We start from the raw sequence: 24492 nt of genomic DNA on the forward strand, positions 1-24492 counted from the left end.
AGAGCATTTAATAGACAATAATAATGGCTAGCTATTAGAATCTTACAAGAGAAATAAGAAAGCATTGTGGTATATTTGAAAAAAAAAACACTGAATATTGAAGGCATTTAGGTGGCATAATAGATAGAGTATTGTAATTGAAATCAGAAAAATTATTTGAAATCCTTATACACTTAACAACTATGTGACATTGGGCAACTCAGGCACTCTGTCTCAGTTCTTGTCTGCAAAATGTGAATAATGTAGAAGCACCTATCTCATAGGATCATCATAAAAATCAAATGAGGTGACGTGTATAAACTGTTTTGTAAATTTTACAGTGATATAGGTATTATGGGGTTTGCATAAAAAGAGACTGTATAAAGTGGTATAACCCAGGCAGAAAATGCTAGGAGATCAGCTTCCAGGAGAATGGAGAATTGAGACATGTGTGGACATTCTGGGTTTGCAGTCTTTTATCCCCATTATTTTCAAAAGCAGAATAAACTAGTATTTTTGGAGAGTTTGTTTTGTTTTGTTTTGGAATTCAGGTATAATGGTGAAAGTTAGTTTTTGCTCTATATTGAAGTTAAATAATCCTTTTGTAAAAACGAATTCAGTGTTTAATTAGCTAAATGAAGTTCACATAATAACAAAGAAGGAAGACTCTTCAACTAGCTAGAGAATCCCATGGGGATAAAATGTACCACCAGCCTTGGCCCAGAGTGGGGCCAGAGTAACCATTTTACATACATGAATGTGAGTTATTAGTATTACTTGAAAAGCTAAGGAAGGTAGAAGCAGATATTCCCTTCTATAATTCTACAATATTCAATATCATTCTATAATTAGGACAAGCTTGAGACCACATTAAAACTAGAAGTCAAATTAGAAAAATTAATTATGAAAATGAGAAACTATTCTTGTCAGTCTGGCAGTTTTACATCTCACTCCCTAAATTCATTCATATCAATATATATTTACTGAATATTTAATTGGGTACAGAATACTGTTCTGCTAGGGACACATAAAAATACTCTCTTGAGGGAACTTTTCTTCTCCTGGGAATAAGAAAGGAGATGTAAAAGGCACATAAGTACAAAATACATATATTGTGATTCTGAGATTCCAATATAAACTGATTTCAAAATAAAGAGAATATCAATACATGGATAAAAGAGAAAAAAGTTTCATATAGAGCATGATTCTATAAAGCTTAGGGGAGGATACTCAAACAGCCAATTTATATTAGGAACATTAAAACTCTTGCAAGAAGGAGAGTTAAATATAGACTAAACATTATGGGGTTATATCTTTTATCTGAAATAATTATTAAATTAGATTAGAAACAAATACACTAACTTGCAATAGAGATAAAAACTGTGGGAATAAGGAAAGGAGATAATACTAGAAAAAATGATATTATGTAAGTGGTGAAGGAAAAGAAAGACATAGGAAGTAAATTAAGAAATGTAATAATTATGATCATAGGATAGAAATGGGCTTGATATATCCCATTTGGATATATTTTATTTAGGGTTTCGTAAAATATTTAGCAAGAGACAGTGTGATTGAATCAGAGGTGGATTTCTGTTGCTAACAAAGTAGGACTCCTCAATGAAAAACCTGTTTGCTTTGAAAAGTATAGTGCCTCCATTACCCCACACACTCCATTGCCATTTTCTCTGGAATAAAGCTTGAAATGCCTAGTGTCAGATTTTGTCTCAAACCTACTAGAGCAGCGTGGGAAGTAGGAAACAAGAGACTTGAAAGCACACATAATCCTTTAGTAGACATGGAGAATTACATATGCAGAAGTAAAGTTCTGCTCACAGAATGGAATTTGTTGACATGTCAGGAATCATAGACTGAAGAGGAGTTATATCTAAAGGGATGATGATGAGTTTTCACCAGGCATACATTGGGAGTAAACACTCATTTTAAGATTTGTTTGGCAGTCAGAGGAGTTTCAGCAGGAAATTAGCTTACGGCTATCATGCAGTTAATCAATCCAATCAATCAACAAGTATTTATTAAGTACCTGTTACATGCTGGGAATTGTGCTAGGCACAGAGGATACAAATATAATGATTTTTTTTTAAACTCTCTAATGACAGGGAACTATTCATTATGGCTTCCTCTAAAGAAGGGTTAGACTCACCAGCCTTATTCTAAAAATAAAAATAATAGAGAAACAAATCATGACTCCATGGAATGGAAAATTTTCTAACAATTACAGCTGCCTCCAAATGAAATAGGTTTTCTCTTGAGATAGTAATTTCTCTGAAATTGTATGATCAGAAGCTAGATGACAGCTTGTCTGGGTGGTTATTATACAGAAAATTTCTGCCAGAAAGAAGGGTGGGGTTAGACTGGCTTATATGTAGGTTCCCTTAAGATTCTGTGGCTAATTCAGTAGAAAAAATCTTCAAAGGACCTGGCTTCTCCATTCCATGTCAACTTTAACTTTTGGGGAAACTTCAAAAATAATTCAAAAAGAATACACTAAAGAAAATCAGTTTGAAGTTCAGAGACATGAAGAATTACAATTAGATTTTCAACAGAAATAAAAGATTATGATTTTCAAAGATAAACAGAAAAAGTAGTCCTAGCCACACTTAAGAATCCTAAAGTAGATCTTCCTTTTTGAGGTTTTCTAAATGCATAAAATCATTCACTTGCCTTCTTGGTATTCCTGTTAAAAGACATTATATCTCCTGATTTCCATCATTTTCACTGCCTTTCTAGAATTCTTTCGTTCTACATCTTCTTGGTTCCTGATTTTCCTGGCTTCCTTTCAGATTCAATTAAAAACTCATCTTCTTTAGAAAGCTTTTCCAATTCCCTCTTAATTCTACTGTCTTCCCTCTCTAGTTTATCTTCTATTTATCCCATTTCCTATTTATATAGCTGTTTGTACATAATTGCTTGTATATTCTCTCCCTTGCTAGATTGTAAGCTTCTTGTGAGGAGGGACTTTTCATGTCCTCAGCACTTAGCATAATTCTTAGCAAGTAGCATGTACTTAACAGATTTTTGTTGACTGACTGAAAAAAATATCTTTTTCATTAATGATGTGAAGAGATAAATTTATGACTATATCCTTTGCCAGAAAATCAGAGCTTAAAACATTATTTGTCATGTTCTATTTATACTATCTACTATGAAACTCAAATATATGAAAATCTTTCTGGTCAATTCTTATCACTCTCCAAGAACTGATCAGACTAAATTGGATTGATATTTGAATACTGAGTGAATGGTTTTCCCTTAATAGCTATAAGATACCATATCAGGTATTGTGTAACCATGGTCTATAGAAAATAAGTATAAAACTAAAAAATAAGTATAAAAACCTATCATAGTACTATAGTTCTAAGAATTTACATTTTAAAGTGCTATCTATGGTTTTCTGAGTTTGATATATTTTTAATTATTATCTCCAATTGAATTATGGAATTATTTCTTATGAAATAATACATGTTAGGATGACAAGTATTAACACTCTTTCAGTCTTAGACAACCAGAAACACAAATTTATGAAGCCTACCATATGGCAGCTATGTGTTAAAAACTGAGACAATAAATAAAGGCCAAAAGTAACCCTTGATTTCAAGGAGCTCACAGTCTAATAGAGGAGGTAACATGCAAACAACTATGCTTAAACACAATATATACAGGAGAAACTGGAAAAGATTCAGAGGGAAGACACTAGAATGAAGGAAGATCAAGAAAAGTTTCTTGTAGTAGGTGGGATCTTATCTGGGTCTTAAAGGCAGCTGAGAAGCCATAATACATAGAAAAGGATGGAAAGAATTCTAAACATGGTGGGAAGGTGGTGCCATGAAAATGATCAATTGGGAAAGAGCATCTTGCATAAGGAAAAACAGAGAGATCAGTTTTATTGCATCCTAGATTATGTGGAGAACTTAAAAAGTAGGGAAAGCGCCAGGTTTCTAAAAATTTTAAATGAAAGAGGATTTTATATTTTATCTTGTAGAGAAACATTAGAATTTATTGAATAGAGAAGGTGACACTATCACACTCATCATTTAAGAAGGTCAATTTAACAAGTGAGTGCAGGATATACTTAGCTCTTAGTAGGGTTATAGGAAGGACAACAACAATTGAGTTGAAAAATAAATCCCAAACTACCATTTTTGTGATTTATACAAAACTAAACCCAAAGTCACTGTTTTTTTTTTTAACTAAAATTTATTTAACACTGTTTAGACAGGGCAATGTTCATTTTGATTTTTACATATGCTATTTAAATCCAGTTTCTAGGTTTTCTTAATGTTTGACTTGATATATACATTTCATTCAATTATTATATTTATTTATTTTTTTTTTTTTCCTGAGGCTGGGGTTAAGTGACTTGCCTAAGGTCACACAGCTAGGAAGTGTTAAGTGTCTGAGACCAAATTTGAACTCGGCTCCTCCTGAATTCAAGGCTGGTGCTCTATCCACTACGCCACCTAGCTGCCCCCCGTTCAATTATTTTAATGATCAAAATCAGTCTCAAATTTTTTTATAAGGTAATTATTTTCTCTTCTCAAGAATATAAAAAGTTATTGCCCTTCTATTTTTCAACTGCACAGTATATCAGAAGCTGACAGTAACATGGTTTCTTGCTATATGAATTTGCATGTCAAGTGATCAAATTATGTTCCTCTAAACACAATGACTATATTTATTAATAGCCTCAGCTGACAGGTACTATTATCCTGAAAAACAGAATTCTAAAGGGATTCCAAAGTGTTTATTGACACAAATGAAGGCTATTAAGCTAGGCTTGCATGACTATCGCAGGGGCAAAATCAGCACTGGAATAATTGCAACATAAAGTTTATTGGTATTTAAAAATTAGTATTTAAAATTTTGTGGAATATCTGTTAACAAGGAGCGAGTGCACATAACTGTAGGGTTTCCCTTTTATATCCCCATGCCACCTAATATAAAGTATTTTTTATAATCAGATAGAATAACACTTAAAATTTCAGTCCAATACTGACAAATTTCGCTGGTTCAGTTTCATGAGATTCATGGCATAATATTGAATTCATTGGTCTATGGAGTTAATAATAGCTCATCGAAAAGGAAGAGAACAAATAGCATGAGTACAATTTAACAGAGCACAAATATTAATGTCCTATTTATTATGCACTAAAACCCTTTAATTTTTTTTTTTCTTTTTCTGAGGCTGGGGATAAGTGACTTGTCCAGGGTCACACAGCTAAGAAGTGTTAAGTGTCTGAGACCAAATTTGAACTCGGGTCCTCCTGAATTCAAGGCTGGTGCTCTATCTACTGCGCCACCTAGCTGCCCCTACCCCTTTAATTTTGAAAGTTGACTGGGTCTCTTGAATGGTAGTTTTCTGTTCATATGTTACTCCATGACCAAAAGTTGAACCACAGTGGAATTAATATGTTGAGGTGTTGCTTCCTTCTGTTGAATCATATAGGGTGAAGTTTATGCTACTGAACAGATAATCAAATTTCTTTAAAAATCCAAAGCAAACTAAAGATATGTTATATTGGCATTTGAAAACTATGATGGTATCTATAAATACTAAAAGAAAATTAGAGAAGTAATAAACTGCTCTGCTAAATTCTACTGCTAACCCTATGTCTCTGAAGTGTCCTGAGTATTTTAGGTATATGATTAAAGTTCAATTTAGAGGACCATCCCAAATAGTTACAGAAAACTTGGAGCAGGGAACATCTTGAACCATTTTGTTGCTTGTGATATAGAATAATAATAGACAAGATGAAAAAAAAGTTTAATGATTACAAATGTTTGTATAAGATATTAAGATCACAATATTATTGATAAAACTTCATTAAAACAATTCTCCAATTTTAAGAAAAAATATAATTTCTAGGAAGGAATGTAAAGGCTATTTCGTGTATATATTTTCCCATTAGTATTTTAGTATATGTTCTAAGATAATTATTTAATAATTAATCGTTAATATTATATAATATATTATATAAGATAGCTGCTAATATGTTGAATAATTTCCAATGAAAGTTTTATATACCCATTGGAGAAGGAAGAATCATTTATTTTGCATTAGGGTCCCTAAGTAATTATCATTATTTTGAATGTTTGCTATAATTCTAAAGTACTGAGTAAAGCTGTTATTTTGAGTCAATTATTTTCTATTTTTATCTGAATTTCATAGTTGGGAAAAGCTGTCCACTGAAATCTGTGATACATACAAAAATAAAAATATGTTTCACTTACGGCCCTGATGCTTTCAAAATGTCCGCGTTCCTTCTCAAAATCGATAGGCTGTCCCTTCAAAGTCCAATAGAAAGAGACATCCAAACTGGCATCATGAATTGCTTTGCAGTTGAGGACAATGCTTTCTCCCACTGTTAACTCAGTCTTCTTGGGAGTAAGTTCTATCCTTGTAGGTTCTATAACAAAACATGAGGGAAGAAATGCTTCATGAAGCTTTTCCAGTATTTAGATTAATTTAAAAACCTACAACAAAATATAAATATTACAATTGTTGATAGCACATAAATAGTATACTTTTAAATTGTTAATTCAAATAAACAGCACACTGATGAGATAAATTATTTGCTTCCCAAATACAGTTTTGTTTTAGATACATTCACTATACAATGGGAATCCCACTGTGTAGTTCACTTGGGCGGCATTCACTTAATTAGGAAATTCCACTTATTCCAGAAGCAGATAGAAGTGAGTTAAATGGCTACATGATGCCTGAATTACTGTTCAATTTAGTGAAAATGATGATTAAACTGGATTGTCAGCAGAAGAAAAAAAAACATTATTTTAAGCCCAAGTTAAAAATATCCAGTTGCAAATCATGGAAATAAATTTTATTCTTTGGTGTCTTGGCATTTTGGCATAGAGAATGCTATATTATTTCCTTTTGAAATATAGTACCACAAAGTAGATTAAATTGGAAAGACAATATAGAATTTCCAATATGCTCTTTTCTTTTAGCAGTTCAAAATAGTATTATGCCTTTGTGGACAAAGAGAAATGGAGTATGAAATCCATACTTTGGTATCATGATGTTATCTTTTTTCATTCTCCCTAGATTCTTCTGTCTTGATTTTATAGTATGTAATAATATGTGGAGTTACAAAGCAGAGAGAATCCTATATTTGTTGGTCTTGTAAGATATCACCATCTTGGGAGATTTATGCTGGCTTTGGAATTGGAGAACCTACTCTCAAATACTGTATCTGTGTGACCTTAGCAAATTACTTAACTTCAGTCAAACTAAGCTTTCTTATTGGATTGCAATATAATAGTATCATACCCATGTATATTCACAGAGTTCCCTTTGGGATGTTCCTTATGTCAAAGCATCATTAAATTCTCTAATACTTGAATTACTTCTAAAGAACCATTATGAGTAAAAAACAACCATAGGATAGAATTTATTTTAAATATGAAATCTTAAGGAATTAAATACCCTGCATAGTAACAATCAAGAAACAAATATCTTGTGGCAATTAGGAGGTGCAGGGGATAGAGCACTAGCTCTAGAGTCAGGAGGACCAGAGTTCAAATCTAGCCTCAGACACTAAACATTTCCTAGCTGTGTGAGCCTGGGCAAGTCATTTAACCTCAATTGCCCCCAAATTTAATATTTTTAGAGAAGATATAACACATAAATTTTATTTAATCAGGACACAGTGTTGTGGCTAAACAAAATTCTGGTTCACTAGGGATTAAGAAAACCTTTTTTGAAATCTGCTATTGAAGGTATTCTAAAAGAATATTGATCTTGTTACTGCTTCAGGGCAGCTAGGTGATATAGTGAAGAAAGCACCTAGGCCTGAATCAGTATGGCTCATATTCCTTAATAGAAATTTGCCTCAGATACTTACAAACTGTGTGACCATATGCAAGTCACTTAACTCTGTTTTGCCTCCTCTGCAAAATGAGCTTGAGGAGGAAATGGTCAGCTACTCTAGTATTTTTGCCAAGAAAACCCCAAATGGAGTCATAGTTAAACATGACTGAAAATGACTGAACAACCATATCCCCCTATTAATATAGTGGGTAGGTTGTACTTAATATAATTTAATTTGTCTTTGATTATTTGAGATCTTACACTGTTTCAGGTTAACTATTATGAATCATATAAATGATGATAATAGAGACCTGTAGATGGAAAGGTATAGAAAAGTGCTTTGAATCTGGGGCAAAGACCTAAAATTTCTTTTTGTTGGAATAACACCAGAGTTCTAATTTGCTTTCCTCTCCTTTGTACCTCTCCTAAAGGCTGAGTCATTGCCTCTTAAAAAATGCTACAGGAAAAGTCTGGCACAGTGGTTGGCCCATAGTAATAAATGCTTAATAAATGATCCTTCATTGACTGACAGTCAATAAGCTTTCATTAAGCACCTATATGCCAGGATTGACCAATAATGATAATGATGTTTATGATGATAGTCACATTTATAATGATCCTAAGAGTGCATAAAGTGATTTTGATTGATGATAAGATCATAAGATCTTAAATGAAAATCAGGAAAGGACCTTAGATATAATCTAGAATCCCACAAAAAAGACAGGGCTCTAATTAACCAAATTTTATGGCATAAAGGTTTATAAGGTAAAAAACCAGAATATACCCTGGCTAAATTATCTCCTATTGATCTACTGAAATGTGTGCATTAAAGTGTTACATCATGTTGCCAGTTTTGTTGTGATAGATGTTGCTAATTGATGTTCCCTGCTTTAAGTATTTGCTTCTGTTTCTTTTAAACTATGACATATTAATAATATTAGCATATATATATATATATATATATATATATATATATATATATATATATATATATATATATATATATGAAATACACATACACAGACTTTCCTTTTAACTCATTCCAAAGAAGCTGTAGGGAAAGTCTGATACGATGTATAGCACATTGTAAGCCTTAAAAAATGACTTTCGATTGCCACTAAGCATTGATTAAGCACTTATCAAATGCCAGGACTATCTGATGATGATGATAAAGATGAAGATGAAGAAGAAAAGAAGAAGGAGGAAAAGAAGAAAAGAAGAAGAAGAAGGAGGAGGAGGAGGAGGAAGAAGGAAGAAGGAAGAAAGAAAGAAGAAAGACAGGTCATATTTCTGAAATATGACTCTTTAGAAAATGTATAAAGTGCTTTTGATAGATTATGAAATCATAGGATCATAATTAAAGATCTGGGAAAGAACCTTAGAGACAATTTAGTATGGCTTCTATCTCTCTTCTTTAACAGAAGAGAAAACTGAATTTTAGAGAGGTTAAATGATTTGCTCAAGAATACCTAACTTTTAAGTACCAGAGTCAAGATTTGAATGTAGGTCCTCTTATGATTTCAACAGCTTTGTCAAACATTTCCACTTTCTCAATTATTAGTGTATTATCATCATTTTACAGGTGAGAATATCAAGTAACAACCAATTGCTTTTAATCATTTGAAACTAATAGAAAAGTTATAATTACTAATTACCATAAATTGTTCTTAGCTCAAATTCAAATGGTTATCATGATAACGTGGTGGATTTAATGTTGATATGAGAACCAGATAATTATGTTCGGCTAACATGAAAAATTTCCAAAAGTTGCCTCTTGATTCTGTACTTTTTAGTCAAAATGAAATCAATATTCCTATAGCAAACTCCCTATGTTCTCTGTCCCATCCCGTCCCACCCCCTCTTTGAGAATCACAAATTCATAGAGTTAGAACTGGAAGGGAACTCTTACACCTTCAACTTCAAGGTAGATGAAAAAATTGAGGCATTGGGAGCTTACACATGTAGTAAGCATAAGAAGTGAGATTTGAACCCATGTGCTATTGAGATCCCTCAATAATAGAAAGGTAATGTTTATATTTGTTCATATGTTCCTAATAGTTTATGGGTGCACATATGAATAATATTAATATTCCTTTGTTTATAGGCAAAATGATTTCTGATAGAGAAGGAAGCATGTGAAATTTGTAGAATTTGTCAATAGAACTGCTGGGTTTTCTTACCTTTTACAAATACAGAAGCTAGGATTTCAGCTGAACCAAAGACATTCTCCCCTTTGCAAATGTATTTTCCTTCATCTGGTTTGGAAGCATTTAGGATCCGGAGGCTCCCGTCTGGAATAATAGCTATTCTGAAAATGATCAGAAAAGAATTGTTTTCCCTTATTACTGCAAATTGACTATATTGTAAGTAACTTGGATAACATCTGAAATCACTTGTAGATTGATAATAAATAAGACAAAAAGAATCTTTGTTGGGAAAAACATTTTACCTTTCAAAGAATTTCTGTAACCATCCCAGGTTATATTTTCTCCTATTCCAAGAAGTTATGGAGCAATGGGCTATTTTTTCTTTTGACATTTATTGACAGCTAATTTGAAAACTTGAGGGGGAAAAGGTGACCCTGCATTTGGTTATTAAAACTCCCTTCTATAATATTGTCCAGTGATATTTTAATATTAAACACAGCTATTTTCCCTCAAACTGAGAGTGACCTTAGTAATCAAATATAAAAAGATACTAAGGTAAAAAGCAGAGGAGAACAGGTAGAGAACATAAAATTAATTGTATACAGCCCTAAGATGATTTATGGCAGTTGTTCTACAGTGCAAACTGTGCAGCAAAGGGATGAAAATGAGATCTGCAAATTTCATTGCTCACTTGGCAATTTTTTCCCTTAAGAACTTTATCTTCAGAGTTTGAATTTGGGCTTTCTCACAATGTTTGCTAACAGATGACCTTAAGTCCTGGATTAAGGTGAAAAATTAATGTATTATTAAATATTTCAAAAGTTTAAAAATGGGTTCATCTTTATTGGTCTTTTGGAAGGTATGGCTGCTGATTGGCCCTAGAGGTATGATTGAGTGAAAGTAGATTATCTATGAAGTCTTAACTCCTGTGTTTGGCTAGGAGTTATAATAATAATAATAATAATAATAATAATAATAATAATAATAATATAGTATTAATTATACATGATAATAAATAGATAATAATTAAATGGCATTTCTGTAAGACTTTAAAGTTGGTTAAGCATTTGGAATATTTGGAATACCTCATTAGAACTGCAAAAGAACTTGAGTAGATATATGAGACAGATACTATTATTTTTCAATTTTAAAAATGTAAAAATTAGTTTCAGAGGGACTGCCATAGGTACACTTATCAAAGGAATTGTTAGGCACAGGACTTAAATCAAACTCTGCCCAATTCCAAATCTAGTGCTCCTTAGAGTGATTACACTGTGCCAAGCTGTCTTTGGCAGCAACTATTTCCTCCTCTTTGACATTAAAGATTTACCTGAAGGTCCCATACTATCAATAGGACTATAGTAGATATTTAATTGTTAGGCATTTAGTTCTTTACAATAAACTAGTGGTCCCCAACAATTTTTATCCTATGAATCCCTTTCAATAACAAAAAATTGTGTTGTGAATCCTCAGGATAATTTTATATAGTACTCATAATGTTCCTTTATATTTATTCATTAAATGCTTATAATAACTATAATTATAATTTCTACTTCTAAAAGCTCCAAATTAAAATTTATACAGTATAATTATAATAAGAAAATTCTATCCTACATCTAATTATTAAAATTCTAATATAATAAAAATAAAAAATTCTAATTTAAATTAGAAAACTAATATAAAATGGTTATGAAAAAATAATCCAATAATACCTATAATATCTTGTATAATTTCCTGTTAAGTTTCTTTCTTTCTTTCTTTCTTTCTTTCTTTCTTTCTTTCTTTCTTTCTTTCTTTCTTTCTTTCTTTCTTTCTTTCTTTCTTTCTTTCTTTCTTTCTTTCTTTCTTTCTCAGATTGTATTGAATACAAATTGTATTTCAATAAAAACTTACAACTTGGAAGATACTGAGCATAATGTAAATCATCATATAAAAACTTAATTTGGATATTGAACATTTTATTTGAACAACAGTATGCAATATTTGGTTCAACACTACACAAACAAAATTCAAAATTAATTAAGTTTTTTCTGTGTTTTGATTTAAAACAAAAATAAAGTGAAAATCCTTGATTATAAAAAAATATCTAATGAAAAATGATAGGAAAGTTTTATAAAAATCCCATGCTGAAATAAAGAAGTTCATTTTTTAAACTGAAAATTTATAAGGTTTATAAGGGTTAAAAAGCCTCTAGAAGCAAGGAATGCAGTTCAAGGCATGTGGGAGGACTTGAGGGATGAGAGGTTCTGAGGCACAGGCGAGTCCTAGGTGGAGGTGGGGCACAGCCCCATGAGGCGGTGTCTGATTCCAGGTACCACGCCTCCCTTCTTAGTGCTCTCAAAGCCTAGCATGCCTCCCTCCTTCTTCTTGGGCCAATCCCATTATGCCAGGTTCCTAGAGGACATTCCCCTTCCCCCATATCATCAGTGGGGTATAAATATGTGCTATCTCAGAATAAAGTTCTCTTTTGTTTCACCCCTACCTAATGGTGGTCTGTCTCTATGGGATCTGGGTTGGTACCCAAAGACGGGTAAGTGTGACCTAGCCGTGCCGTCGATGGACGGGCATTAAGAGTAGCTCTAAGGGGAGCTACCAGGTTAGCATAGTCCATAGGGATGTAACAAGGTTGATATTTATTAATTGTACTTATAATTTGAAAAATCTGTTGAAATATCAATTCAATTATTTTTTATTACTTGTCAATTCATCATCCAGAGGACTGCCAATGCAAATCAAGTTATAGAAACTTCATGAAAATTTTCATCAAAAGTCATTTCTAAAATTTTCAGATGATCATTTTCTTGACAATTTGATCAAAGATAATTCATTTGTAAAATAATAAATTATGTAATGTCATAAAATATTCTATTGTTATTAATTTTATATTTCTAAAACTTTAGTTTCCTAATCTTATGTTTTACTTTTATTTTGATCATTTAGTATGTTTGTGTTTGTATCCTCTGATATTTTTAAGTTAATTATTTTTTTCTTATAATATTTAACTATTTTTAATGTATTTGTTTATCAAAACAAATACAAAATAAAAAAACTGTCATGTGCATAGCAAAACATGAGAGGATCCAAAATATTTAACAATAAATTTCCATTTCAAGAAAGCATATATAACAATAGAAGACATATTCAGAACTGTACATCTTTTCTTTGGCTCTTTGCAGGTTTTCTTTTTGTTCTTCTGTGTAATCTGTATATACATTACTATTTTCCCCTATTTCTTCCCTCTCAAATCTCTCTCCCCCTCTTATTTCTTTACAAGTTTTGGAGGATTTTACACTCTTCTCTTTCTCTCTGTTTCTGTCTGTCTCTCTTTCCCCCTCCTCCCCCCACATCTTTCTTTTCAATTACCCAATTACTAATGACAATTTTAGGAGTTAATTATTTTGTAAAAAGATATTTACTAAATATTCTGATTTTTAGCCATACGAGATCACATGTACACACATGTAAAAAGGACTAGTAATAATTCTGCCATAAGAAACTGGAACCTGAGTGGATGCCCTTCAGTGGGAGAATGGTTGAATAAATTATGGTATATGAATGTTATGTAATATTATTGTTCTGTAAGAAATGATTAGCAGGATGATTTCAGAGAGGCCTGGGGAGACTTACATGAACTGATGCTAAGTGAAATGAGCAGACACAAGAAAACATTTTACATGGCAACAAGATTATATGATAATCAATTTTATTGAATGTGGCTCTTCAACAATGAGATGATTCAGGGCAGTTCCAATGATCTTTAATGAAGAGAGCCATCTATACCCAGAGAGAGGTTTGTGGGAATTGAGTATGGATCACAACATAGCATTTTCACTCTTTTTTGTTGTTTGCTTGCATTTTGTTTTCTTTCTCATTTTTTCCTTTTTTGATCTGATTTTTCTTGTACGGCAAGATGATTGTATAAATATGTAGGCATATATTAGATTTAATGTATATTTTTATCATATTTAACATATATTGGATTACTTGTCATCTAGTGGAGGGAGTGGGGAAAAGGGGGGAAAACTGGAACACAAGGTTTTGCAAGGGTCAATGTTGAAAAAATATCCCATGCATAGGTTTTGAAAAATAAAAACTTTAATAAAAAAAAAATCTGCCATAGTGGACATCTCACATTTGTATGTATTAGAAATATAACATACTTTCTAGCCAGCTGAAACTTCTGAATAACCAACTCAAACTTCTGAGTACAGAAGTTTCATCTTGGTGCATTATAATTTGTCTGGATGATAATCCATCCTGACAGTTTAGAGCAAATGGCGTCAAAATAGAAGTGTTTATAATTTTTCTCTGAAGAACACTAGAGAACTATTCTCACTCCTTCAATAACTGCTTTTTTGTATTCGGTTCTCAGTGCTTTTTTGGAAGGACACCAACAAACCAGAAAGTGTCCAAAGAATGGTAATTAACATGCTAAAGAATTTGCCATAGAAACATCAGCTCATAAATTGGGAATGTTTATCCAGAAGGAGAGAAGATTTAGGAAGGTGATGAAAGCTGCCATCAACAATTTAAAGGGCTTCCAAGTAGAAAAGTTTTAGATTTGTTCACTTGGTCACAGAATATTGAACTAAGAACAATGAGTGAAGGATATAGAAAGCAAAAAATTAAACTTATAAATGCTTTCACTGGAGGTAGTGGGACTCCTTATCTTTGGAGCTTTTTCAGCAGAGGCTAGATGACCACTTATTGAGAATGTTGTAGAGCAGAAATATGTCACAGTAGTCCACAAAACTTTTGAGTCTTGAACAAGATTAAATATAATTGAGAAATTTTTAATGAAGCAAAAAATATAATACAACATAGATAATGTTAACCTGTAGTTTTTTAAGTCAATATGCAGCTGCAGAGATTTGTTTCTATTTGAGTTTGTCTTCAATGCTACAGAAGGTGTTACGTTTTCAGGTATGGATTAGGTTAGGTTGCTTCAGAGATTTGAGTATTTCTGTATCATTATAGCATGTTCTATGTTACACACTATAAAAACAGATATATTTGAGTACATATTATGTACTTAACAAAATAATTGCTTTTGTACATAGGCTCTTAACCATTTTTGTGTCATGGATTCCTTTGGCAATTTGTACAAGCTTATGGATCCTTTCTCATAAAGTTTTTAGTTATTGAAGATAAAACATATAGGTTACAAAATAGCTAATTAAAAAATTTACATTTTTAAATATATAAGATAATGTTTATAGATTATAAACTAATTTAAATGTATAACAATATTTTAAATACATAAAAATAAATTACAGAATAAATCAATGACCTGTTGAAATATAATTATATATTAATGTTGAAATCATTATAGATAGATAAGTAGATAGATACATTTTTGCATATATGTATTTTAAATATAGGGACCCCAGCTTATAGACTCTATGATAAGAGTTCCCAGGTTATGGGACATTAATGGCATTACAAGAATTTCTTAAGATAGTAGAAATTTCTGGGTTAATTAATATGCAGATAAAAAGTGACCACTTTTAGAAGGCTAGTTTAAAAGTTCAATGACTTTGGAGATATAATTGAGATTTAGAAACTGGCAGTATTTCATATCTTGGTTTTAAGACAAGTTCTTTTTTTTTTTACTGACAAGCAGCACACATTATTTTTGCCTTTTTTTTTTTTTTCCTGAGGCTATTGGGGGTAAGTTGCCTAGGATCACACAGGTAGGAAGTATTAAGTGTCTGAGATCAAATTTGAACTCAGATCCTCCTAACATCAGGGTTGGTGCTCTGTCCACTGTGCCACCTAGCTGCCCCATGTTTTCCTTTTAAAGATGATTTATGAACACCTCTATACTTTAGGCTACCAACCTACTTGTGTGATTAAGAACTTTCAACAGGGAATTTTTTTTATCTGTCAAATGGTAATGTCTCCTAATTGAAAATCTAGCACCCATTTCAGAAATTTGAAAAATTTTAAGAGGGACATAAAAAGGTGAATATCATTCAAATTATTATCAACCTTATTAAAGTCTTGATAGAAAAGGATAATTCTAGTTATTTAATGTGTTATTGAATTAGATAATGGATATGATTTGCTTTATTAAAAAGTGTTTTCATAGCAAAAAAACAATTACTTTTGGCAGCAACAACAATAACAAAAGCCCAATTTTCACACATGAATTATCTCAGTAATATCCAAATTAACTGTCATTATGTATGGGGCATCCATTGTAACCATCATTATAACTGTATCCATGGCTATTCAGGGGAAGAAGCAATGTGACACTGGTTGATGATTCTTTGTTAAGTTTCTATATCCACTTCTACACAGCATCTGGAGACATGCTGTCTTCCTGAGAATATATCAGGGAGCTTACAAATACTTTTTTAACTTTGCCAACTACTACAACTTCTTCAAATTAGTGTCAAGACAAATTGTGTCACTAGTAGAAACTAAGTATTGTTAGGGAATTTATAGCTTGAGGCAAATGACCAGTAGCTTCAGGGGCACAAAGTGGTGGTTCATCATCTCTGCCAATGGAAGAGTAGACTCATTTGAAAAATGAAAAACCAGGAAAAAGATGGTATCTTAAACTGGGATTTGGATTTTGGGGCCAAGGCTTAGGATATATTATTAAAGAATCATCTGTGAATACTTGAGAAGAGGTTACTGAGAACCTCTATGATCTCTTGAAGAGTAGGTTTTGCTATGCTAATATCATTTATTTTTGAAGCAGGTTACAAAACTGGCAGACCAAGGAAATGTCATGTGGCCTGGATAATTACATTTCAGTAGGATATTATATAAAGATTTATATTTTGATAGATAATATAAATAGATGTAGACTTATGATTTGAGAATCTTAGATTTTGAGCTAGAAACAATCTTAGAGGTCCATCCTCCTCATTGTCAGTCAGTTAATAACAATTTATTAAGCTCTTACTATCAGGCATTATGATAATTACTGGGGATCTAAAGACAAAAGCAGTTCCTATTCTCAAGGATTTCTCAGGAAATGAGATCTAGAGAGATGGAAGGCTTTGCCCTGGATTACATGGTAAAGGTCTGAGGCTTGATTTGAATCTTCCTGTCTCCAAGACTACTATTTTATCCATAACATGACAGAGTATATAGTGTTGTGAACTTGAGGTCATTATACCTGTGCTTATATTCTGTTGGCCATACTCTGAAATAGGTATGATATGTAATAATATCATATTCTCATTTTATAAATGAGGAAATGGAAATATATAGACGTTTAGTGATATAGTCACACAGAGGTGGTCTGACTCCAGGTCTCTTTTTACTAGATTACCAAGAAAGAGGATGAGAGTCTGAACTAAGATCTGGTTTGAATTTCTGGCCCAGTAGGCATATTTACAGCTCAAACTTAGATTTTCTGACCCCCAATTTTCTAATTCAATAGCATATTAAATAACTAAAATTATCCTTTTCTATCAAGATTTTAATAAGATTGATAATAATTTGAATGATATACACATTTTTAGGTCCTTCTTAAAATTTTTCAAAATTTTAAAATGGGTGCTAAGCTTTCAGTCAGCAAACACGGTCCACCATTGGACAGATAAAAAAATTCTCCATTGAAAGTTCTTAATCACACAGTCTCCACTTCATAGCATACTAGCTGGCGCACAGTAGACATCTAAATAGTTACTGACCAACTTTACCATGCTCCTTCTCTAGTTGGCACACGTTGGATGCTTTTTGCCTGATTTTTCTGGATCCCAGTTTTTTCATCCTTAAAATGAGAATTTGATATAATTTCTACAATCTGATGATTCTAATATACCTAAAAGGTCATGAAATTATACTACTGGAAAATATATCAGAACTTCTAGTTCAGTGGTCTCAAGATAACTTTGTATGCTTCTTTTAAATATGTTTTTGTCTTTTTGTGAGCCAGCATAAAGTAATTTATGAAGCTGCTAATATCCTGAAGTCAATCTGTAGAAGATCACTTATCCAATTACCTTCCTAGGTCTACTAATAGGGAAACTGAGGCCTAGATAAGTCAAATGATTTGCCAAATATCATGCAGGTAATAGTAATACTGAAATTCAAATCCATATCTTTATTTCCAGTGTAGTGCTTCAGGTGCCTATAGTCATCTAGTCTATGCTTAAATATCCCTAGTGAGAGAGTTCTTGACTGTTTAAAGGAGACCTTTAACAGTTTTTAAAGAGCTTATAAAGCTCTAAATTAATTAGAAACTTCATCTTCAGTAGTTTCCCTAGGAAAATCTATTTATCTTGTTTATTTCTCACAAATAATACAAAATATCTACTTCTGTTTTTATATGACAGCTCTTTAAACATCTAAAGATATACCAGTGTAAAGACATTATCAGTTTGTGTAATTTGCACATTGGATGACAATTGTAATCTATTTCGTTATCAAAGTCAATGATAAAAATGTTAGAAGAACAACATAAGGTAAAAGATCCCTAAGACACTCCACTAGGTATTAGATGTTCTTTTGCCATTCTTTAAGAACTTCTAACGATTATAATTATCCTTTATATCTTAGATTTCAATTATTTAAGGAGCCATGATTTTATCCATGTAGGTATTCCTTGAATGGCCTGATTCAAAGAATGCTAGTTGATATCAGCTTATACAGATATCTCACTAGAGCTCTCTAGGGATCTTGTGCTTGGTCTTCTGGTCCTTTATAGATTTAAAATTTACTTAAATAAAGATATAAAAAGCATACTTATCAAATTTACAGAAAATACAAAGTTAGGAGGGAGAGCTAATGCCTGAATCAGGATTCACAAAGATCATGGTAGGTAAGAACTTTGGATTGAGTTCAATAAGATGAAATTTAATAGGGATATAGCTTAAGTTGTATACTTGGGTTTAAAAAAGTAATTTTGTAAGATACAGGGAAGACATTATTAAAAATATTAATAAATTATACTAAACTATGACAATATGAGTTTATAGAGTCATGTGAATGAAAAAAAATCTAAAAAAAATTAAATTAAATTAAGATGGGCATAGGGAGAAATGAAGGAAACAAGCATTTATTAAGTGCCAATTCTGTGCCAGAGACTGTACTAAGGTGTTTTTTTAAAAATAACAAATATTGTCTAATTTCTATCACAACCATCCTTGAAGATATGTGTTATCATAATTTCTATTTTGTAATTGAAGAAACTGAGGGAGACAGAGGTTTAAGTGTCTTGTCCAAGGTAACATAGTAAGCATTTGAAGCTGGTTTCAGACTTAGATGTTCTCACCTCTAGGCCCAGCTTTCTATTCATCTTGCCAACTGCCTAGCTTCTATTAATAAAGAGGTATCAGTCCTTCTATTATTAAAGGAATTTTATTTAAGGAATTTAAGGAATTTTATAATTTAAGGAATATTATAATAAGGTACAGTTTAGGGGAAAAAAGAATTATTTAGAAACTATACAGAAAATGCAACTAGGATGATTAAGGGCTTGTCCATACCTTATAACAATCATATGAAGGAATTTTGATTGTTTGGCCTGTAGGACAAGAGAACTATCTTTGGGTATTAGAATGGCTATCTCATGGGGATGGAATCAGGTTTATTTTACTTGATCCTAAAAAAGCAAACCTAAGAGCACTACAGTATAGTAGAAAATAATCTTTATTTCAAGTCAGAAGGCCTGTGTTCAGATTCTGCCCATGATAATTTCTAAGTAACTTTTAGGAATACATATTACTTCTTTGGAATTCAGTTTGTTCAAGATTAGCAGGCTGCCCATTTGATTTTTTGAATACCTCTAATTATTAGGAAACTTTTTTCCCCTTTATGGCAAGCCTAAATTCACTTGTTACATGATCTAACAAAGGTTAAAAGATTTCTTCTTATGGGTGTATTGTAGATAAGATTCCTTTTTAACTCTGGGTTGATCTTTGGAAGTCCATTTAAACTCTGTGATTCTGTGATACTCCCCTTCTCCCCCCAAGCCATTCTATACCTTTGTAAATTGTCTACAGAAATATATGGCCTGGTGGTATATGTGTGTTTATGGGTATGTGGATGTTAATATGTATTTATTTATATATGTTTACATATGTATATGCATATATTTGTATGTTTCTATATATGTATTTTGTACATATAAATATATACAGACATATAAATACATGTATACATGCATGCATGTGCATGTACAGACACATACACATACTCATATACAAAGCTGCTCTAATCCTAGTTTAGTTAGTCCATGGATTATTGTCCATTTCTATTCCCTTATTCAAAGCCTTTACCAACAGATAGAGCTTGCCAGAATTTGTGATTTCTTGCCTAATCAATATTTGAGAACCTTGAATCATCTCTATGTCTCATAATATAGAAGAACTTCACTACAGAGTTAAGAGATTGGAATTTTTCAGAAACAAAGATTTAAAAATAGATTCATTATGTAACTCACCTAAAGCTTACTGAATATATAAAATCGTATTACATTCACAGAGACAGGCCAATCTTGAATTTTTAAAAATCAAATTTTTATTTAGAAATAGTTTTTGCTTATGACTGGGTAAACCAACATAATAATCATGATAACACAAGTTAATTTACTTATTCAATGTCATACTAATAACACTACCAAAGAATTATTTCTGAAGCAGAAAAATAATAATTACGAAATTCATATGAAGAAAAAAAGGGTCAGAAATCACAAGAGAAATAATGAAAAAAAGTGAGAAGGGGGCCTAGGACTTCCAGATTTTAAACTCTACTACAAAGCAGTAATCATCAAAATGATTTGGTTTTGGCCAAGAAATAGAAGATTTGGTTAGTGAGACAGTTTTGGCATACACAATATAGAAGCAAATGAAAATACTTAGAATTTGATAAATCAAAGATACAGATACTGGTGAAGACTAATATTAAACAAAAAAGTACTGGGAACATTTTCTGAAAATCCTGAATTACAGTTGGAAGCCTTGCTGCTTTATTGAACCATACTTTGGAAAACTCTCTTCCTCAACAGATTAAACTTGTCTACTTAAGATATATTTCAATATTCATTGTTCTTAATTTTTTACCATAGGTTTCAATCAACTTAAGACTTGTACCAAACTGGTCTTTTTGTTTTTCATTTTCTCCCACAAGTATTTAGCTTAGTTTTAAATGCTAATGACAAATTTTGAACATAAGACTTCCCAATGCTTTTTCAATGTAGACTCTAAAACAAAAGAATAAACAAATATAGGAAATTTTTATTTCTCCTTGAAAATCGGTGAGTTTTCTTCATTTTACAGGATTGCTATATTGATATTCAGTTGTTCCAGTTTTGTCTGACTAAACCCCATTTGGGGTTTTCTTGGCAAAAACACTGGAATGGTTTGCCATGTCCTGCTGACTCTCATTTTACAAAGGGGGAAACTGAGGCAAATAAGGTTCAGTGACTTGCCCAGGGTCACATAGCTAGTAAGTATCTGAAGCTAGATTTAAATTCAAGTCTGTTTAGATTTCAAGCCCAGCACTCTATCCATTAAGTCACCTAGCTGCCTTCTAAAAGACAAATAAATATCACTTGTGAGGTATATAATATTGAGAGTAAGAAAGGGTTCTGAACCAAATTGTTACTCTTAAATCAACTAGTTTCTGGCACCTGGGAAATATGATGTGGAATTTGGTTCCAAATGATGTGATTCGAGGACCAAAATGAGGTGGGTAATATAGACACCAGACCAGATGGCAGGCTCTAAAAGTTGGGGTTCAGTCATATGAAGAATTCACAATGGCCATTCTCTTTGGCAAAAGGCAGCTTTATTTAGGGAAGAGGTTACAGACAAAATGAAGGGATATAACAGACACTGGGAATGATAAATATGAAATAAAATCAGAGAACATAAAAAGGGGTTTTAATAATTATTAAGAGAAAGGAAACACCCCATAAGATTGGAGCATGCCTTTAGCTGGCAGGCTAAATCCTGAAAGGGGCTTAACACCCCAAGAGTTAGCTGTAGGAGGAGAAGTTAGGAGAGATATCATCTAAGGGATAAGGGAGAAGGGGAAGGGGAGAGATACTATGAGACAGAGTGTTCAAAGGAAAGCAACAGCCATAAGATGGCCCATAAGAAGATTTTATAGAGAAAATTTAACCTTAGGGACATCACTGGGGTGCAGTGCAGGGCAAGGTCAGACTGCTGGAGTACCCTACAGAGGGTGGGTCTCCAGGGGTATGACATAATTTGGATTTCAGACTGGAGGACCTACCCAAAGGTCATCTCTATCTGAGCCTTCTCCTGCCTCAGAGATTAATTTTTATCAATTCTTCCACTAACCATACCTAACATTAAAGATGTCATCACTACAGTTTCATCAATACAGATAAGTTGAACTTGAATGAGATTAAACCAGTGGCATAATTCTGCTCTAAAATGATGTGATTCTGTGTGTCTGACACTGCTAATAATTGAGAAGTACACAAATGAAAAGAAAGCATCTGTATTCTTAAGGTTATACTTAGGTTTCCATATATATGAAGTAACCAGAAATTAAATAATACTTTATATAATTAAATGATAAATTCCAGCTTATGGACTGACAGGTGTTGTGGGAATTCAGAGTAGGAAAGCTCATTGTTGGTTGCTGTAATGACAAGAAGTTTCAAGGAAGAGCAGAGGTTTGAGCCAGGGTTAGTACTAATAAAGTACCTCCGAATGCAAATGTTTGGGAAGATTGAGATGCATTAGTCTGGGCTAGCTGAATATTTCTGGTAAAAATATTACTTGGATTTGATTATCCCAATAATTATCTCAATCATGTTGTATTTCATTTTGAATATGTAAACACATTTTCAGTAAAGGAATATAAACTATCCTTCTGTTTCACTGACAGACTTTATATTGATGGAGTAAATTTAAGCAAATTAGCTAGATATTTTAGACCCCACCAATTACTGCTGAAGAAAAAGAGTTTAAAATTTAATTCAATCTAAAAAACGTTTATTAATTGCCTAGTATGTGCCAGTCACATTACTAAGGACTAGGAATACCAAAAGAGGTATCTTCCCTCAAGGAGTTTACAATCTAAAAGGGAGACAAGGAAGCAAATATATACAAAGCAATCTAAAGGATATATAGGAACTAAGAGGAAATGCATTGGAATTAAGAGGGATTAGTAAAGACTTCCAATAGCAAATAAAATTTTAATTGGAGTTTGAGGAAATCTAGCGGGTCAGTTGTCAGAATAGAGGGAGAATAGTGTCGCAAACACAGGAGACAGATAGAGAAAAGACCCAGAGCTGAGAGAGCATGTGTCCTTTTTCTGGAACAGCCAGGAGGCCAGTTTAACTGGAGTGAAGAGTGTAAGTGTGAGAGTAAGATGAAAGAAAACTAGGAAGGTAAGAGGGTACTAAGTATGGATGGCCTTGGATGCCAAACAGAGAATTTTATATTTATTCCTGGAGACAGTATGAGGCCACTGGAGATTATTGAGGGGTTGGTTGGAGGGAGGGGGACAAGACCAGGCCTCTGTTGTAGGAAAATCACTTTAGTTGCAGAATGGAGAATGGTTTGAAATGGAGAGAGACTTGGGCAGACCCATGGGCAGGCTACTGCAAAACTCTAGGCAAGAAGTGATGAGGGTATCCACTAGAATACACAGTCAGAGGAGGAAAGGAGGCCTATTGGAGAGATATTGCAAAGATTCCATTGACAGTTTGGATATGGGGAGTGAGAGATAGGGAGGAGGGTTGGACATATGGAGTTTAAAAATGCCTATTGAACATAAAGTTCAGGATGTCTGAAAGGCTATTAAGATAGATCAGACTGGAAGTCAGAAGAAAGAGGGGCAGGAAAGGTAGAACTGAAAATCAAGAGCACAAAGATGGCAATGAAATTCATGGGAGCTAATGAGATCACCAGGTAAAGTAGTATGAAAGGAGAAAGGAGAGGACCATTGACAGAAGCCTGAGACTCATTTCTGCTTAGAGGGCTGAGCCAAGGATATAGAGAAGGAGCAGTCAGGTAGATTTAGAACTGGAAGAGACTATCTTAATGATCTAGTTTAATCCTTTCACTTTTCTAAACAAGGAGACAGAGTAAAATTGAGAAAACGAAACTTAAGTCAATGTCACATAGATACCGTTTAACTGGGTACACCAGATATTTTGATTCCACAACCCTTTCCACTATGAAACTTTCTTTTTGGGGGAGAATTTATTTTTTCTCTCTATATAATCACATTACCTGGGTAGTTGCTCTTTTCTCCTCACCTTACTTGGGAAAATACAGAATTTATATAATTAAATTCTTGAAAGATTAGTGGAAGTAATGGGGGATTTCATAGCATCATAGAATCCTAGATTCCAAGGTAAAAGAAAACTGCTGAGGTCATCAATTCCAACCCCATTATTTTATATCTGAAGGAACTAAGGCAAGTGACTTACCCAAAGCTATATGAATCTTAATTGTCAAAGGTGAGATTGAAATCAGAACCCCAGACTTGAAATCCAGAATTCAACTGTACCTAATATTTTATAAAAATAACAGTGTCTATGTCAAATAGATTAGTAAAAACTAGTTAAAAATC

At 32.7% G+C, this 24492-nt stretch overlaps 1 protein-coding gene across 5 annotated transcripts in view; it reads right to left on the minus strand.

Annotated features, from left to right (window-relative positions):
* Nucleotides 1-24492, minus strand: part of CNTN5 (contactin 5) — a 1627773-nt gene that overhangs the window by 140871 nt on the left and 1462410 nt on the right. For all 5 annotated transcript variants that reach the window (XM_074304449.1, XM_074304446.1, XM_074304445.1 and 2 more), the window contains 2 exons: nucleotides 10006-10133; nucleotides 6229-6404 (listed from right to left, as the gene is read on the minus strand). In XM_074304449.1, the coding sequence (XP_074160550.1) occupies nucleotides 6229-6404; nucleotides 10006-10133 (304 nt within the window). The remainder of the gene's footprint in view (nucleotides 1-6228; nucleotides 6405-10005; nucleotides 10134-24492) is intronic.

The sequence above is a fragment of the Sminthopsis crassicaudata genome, chromosome 3 (assembly GCF_048593235.1).
Source record: "Sminthopsis crassicaudata isolate SCR6 chromosome 3, ASM4859323v1, whole genome shotgun sequence".
Lineage (NCBI taxonomy): Eukaryota > Metazoa > Chordata > Mammalia > Dasyuromorphia > Dasyuridae > Sminthopsis > Sminthopsis crassicaudata.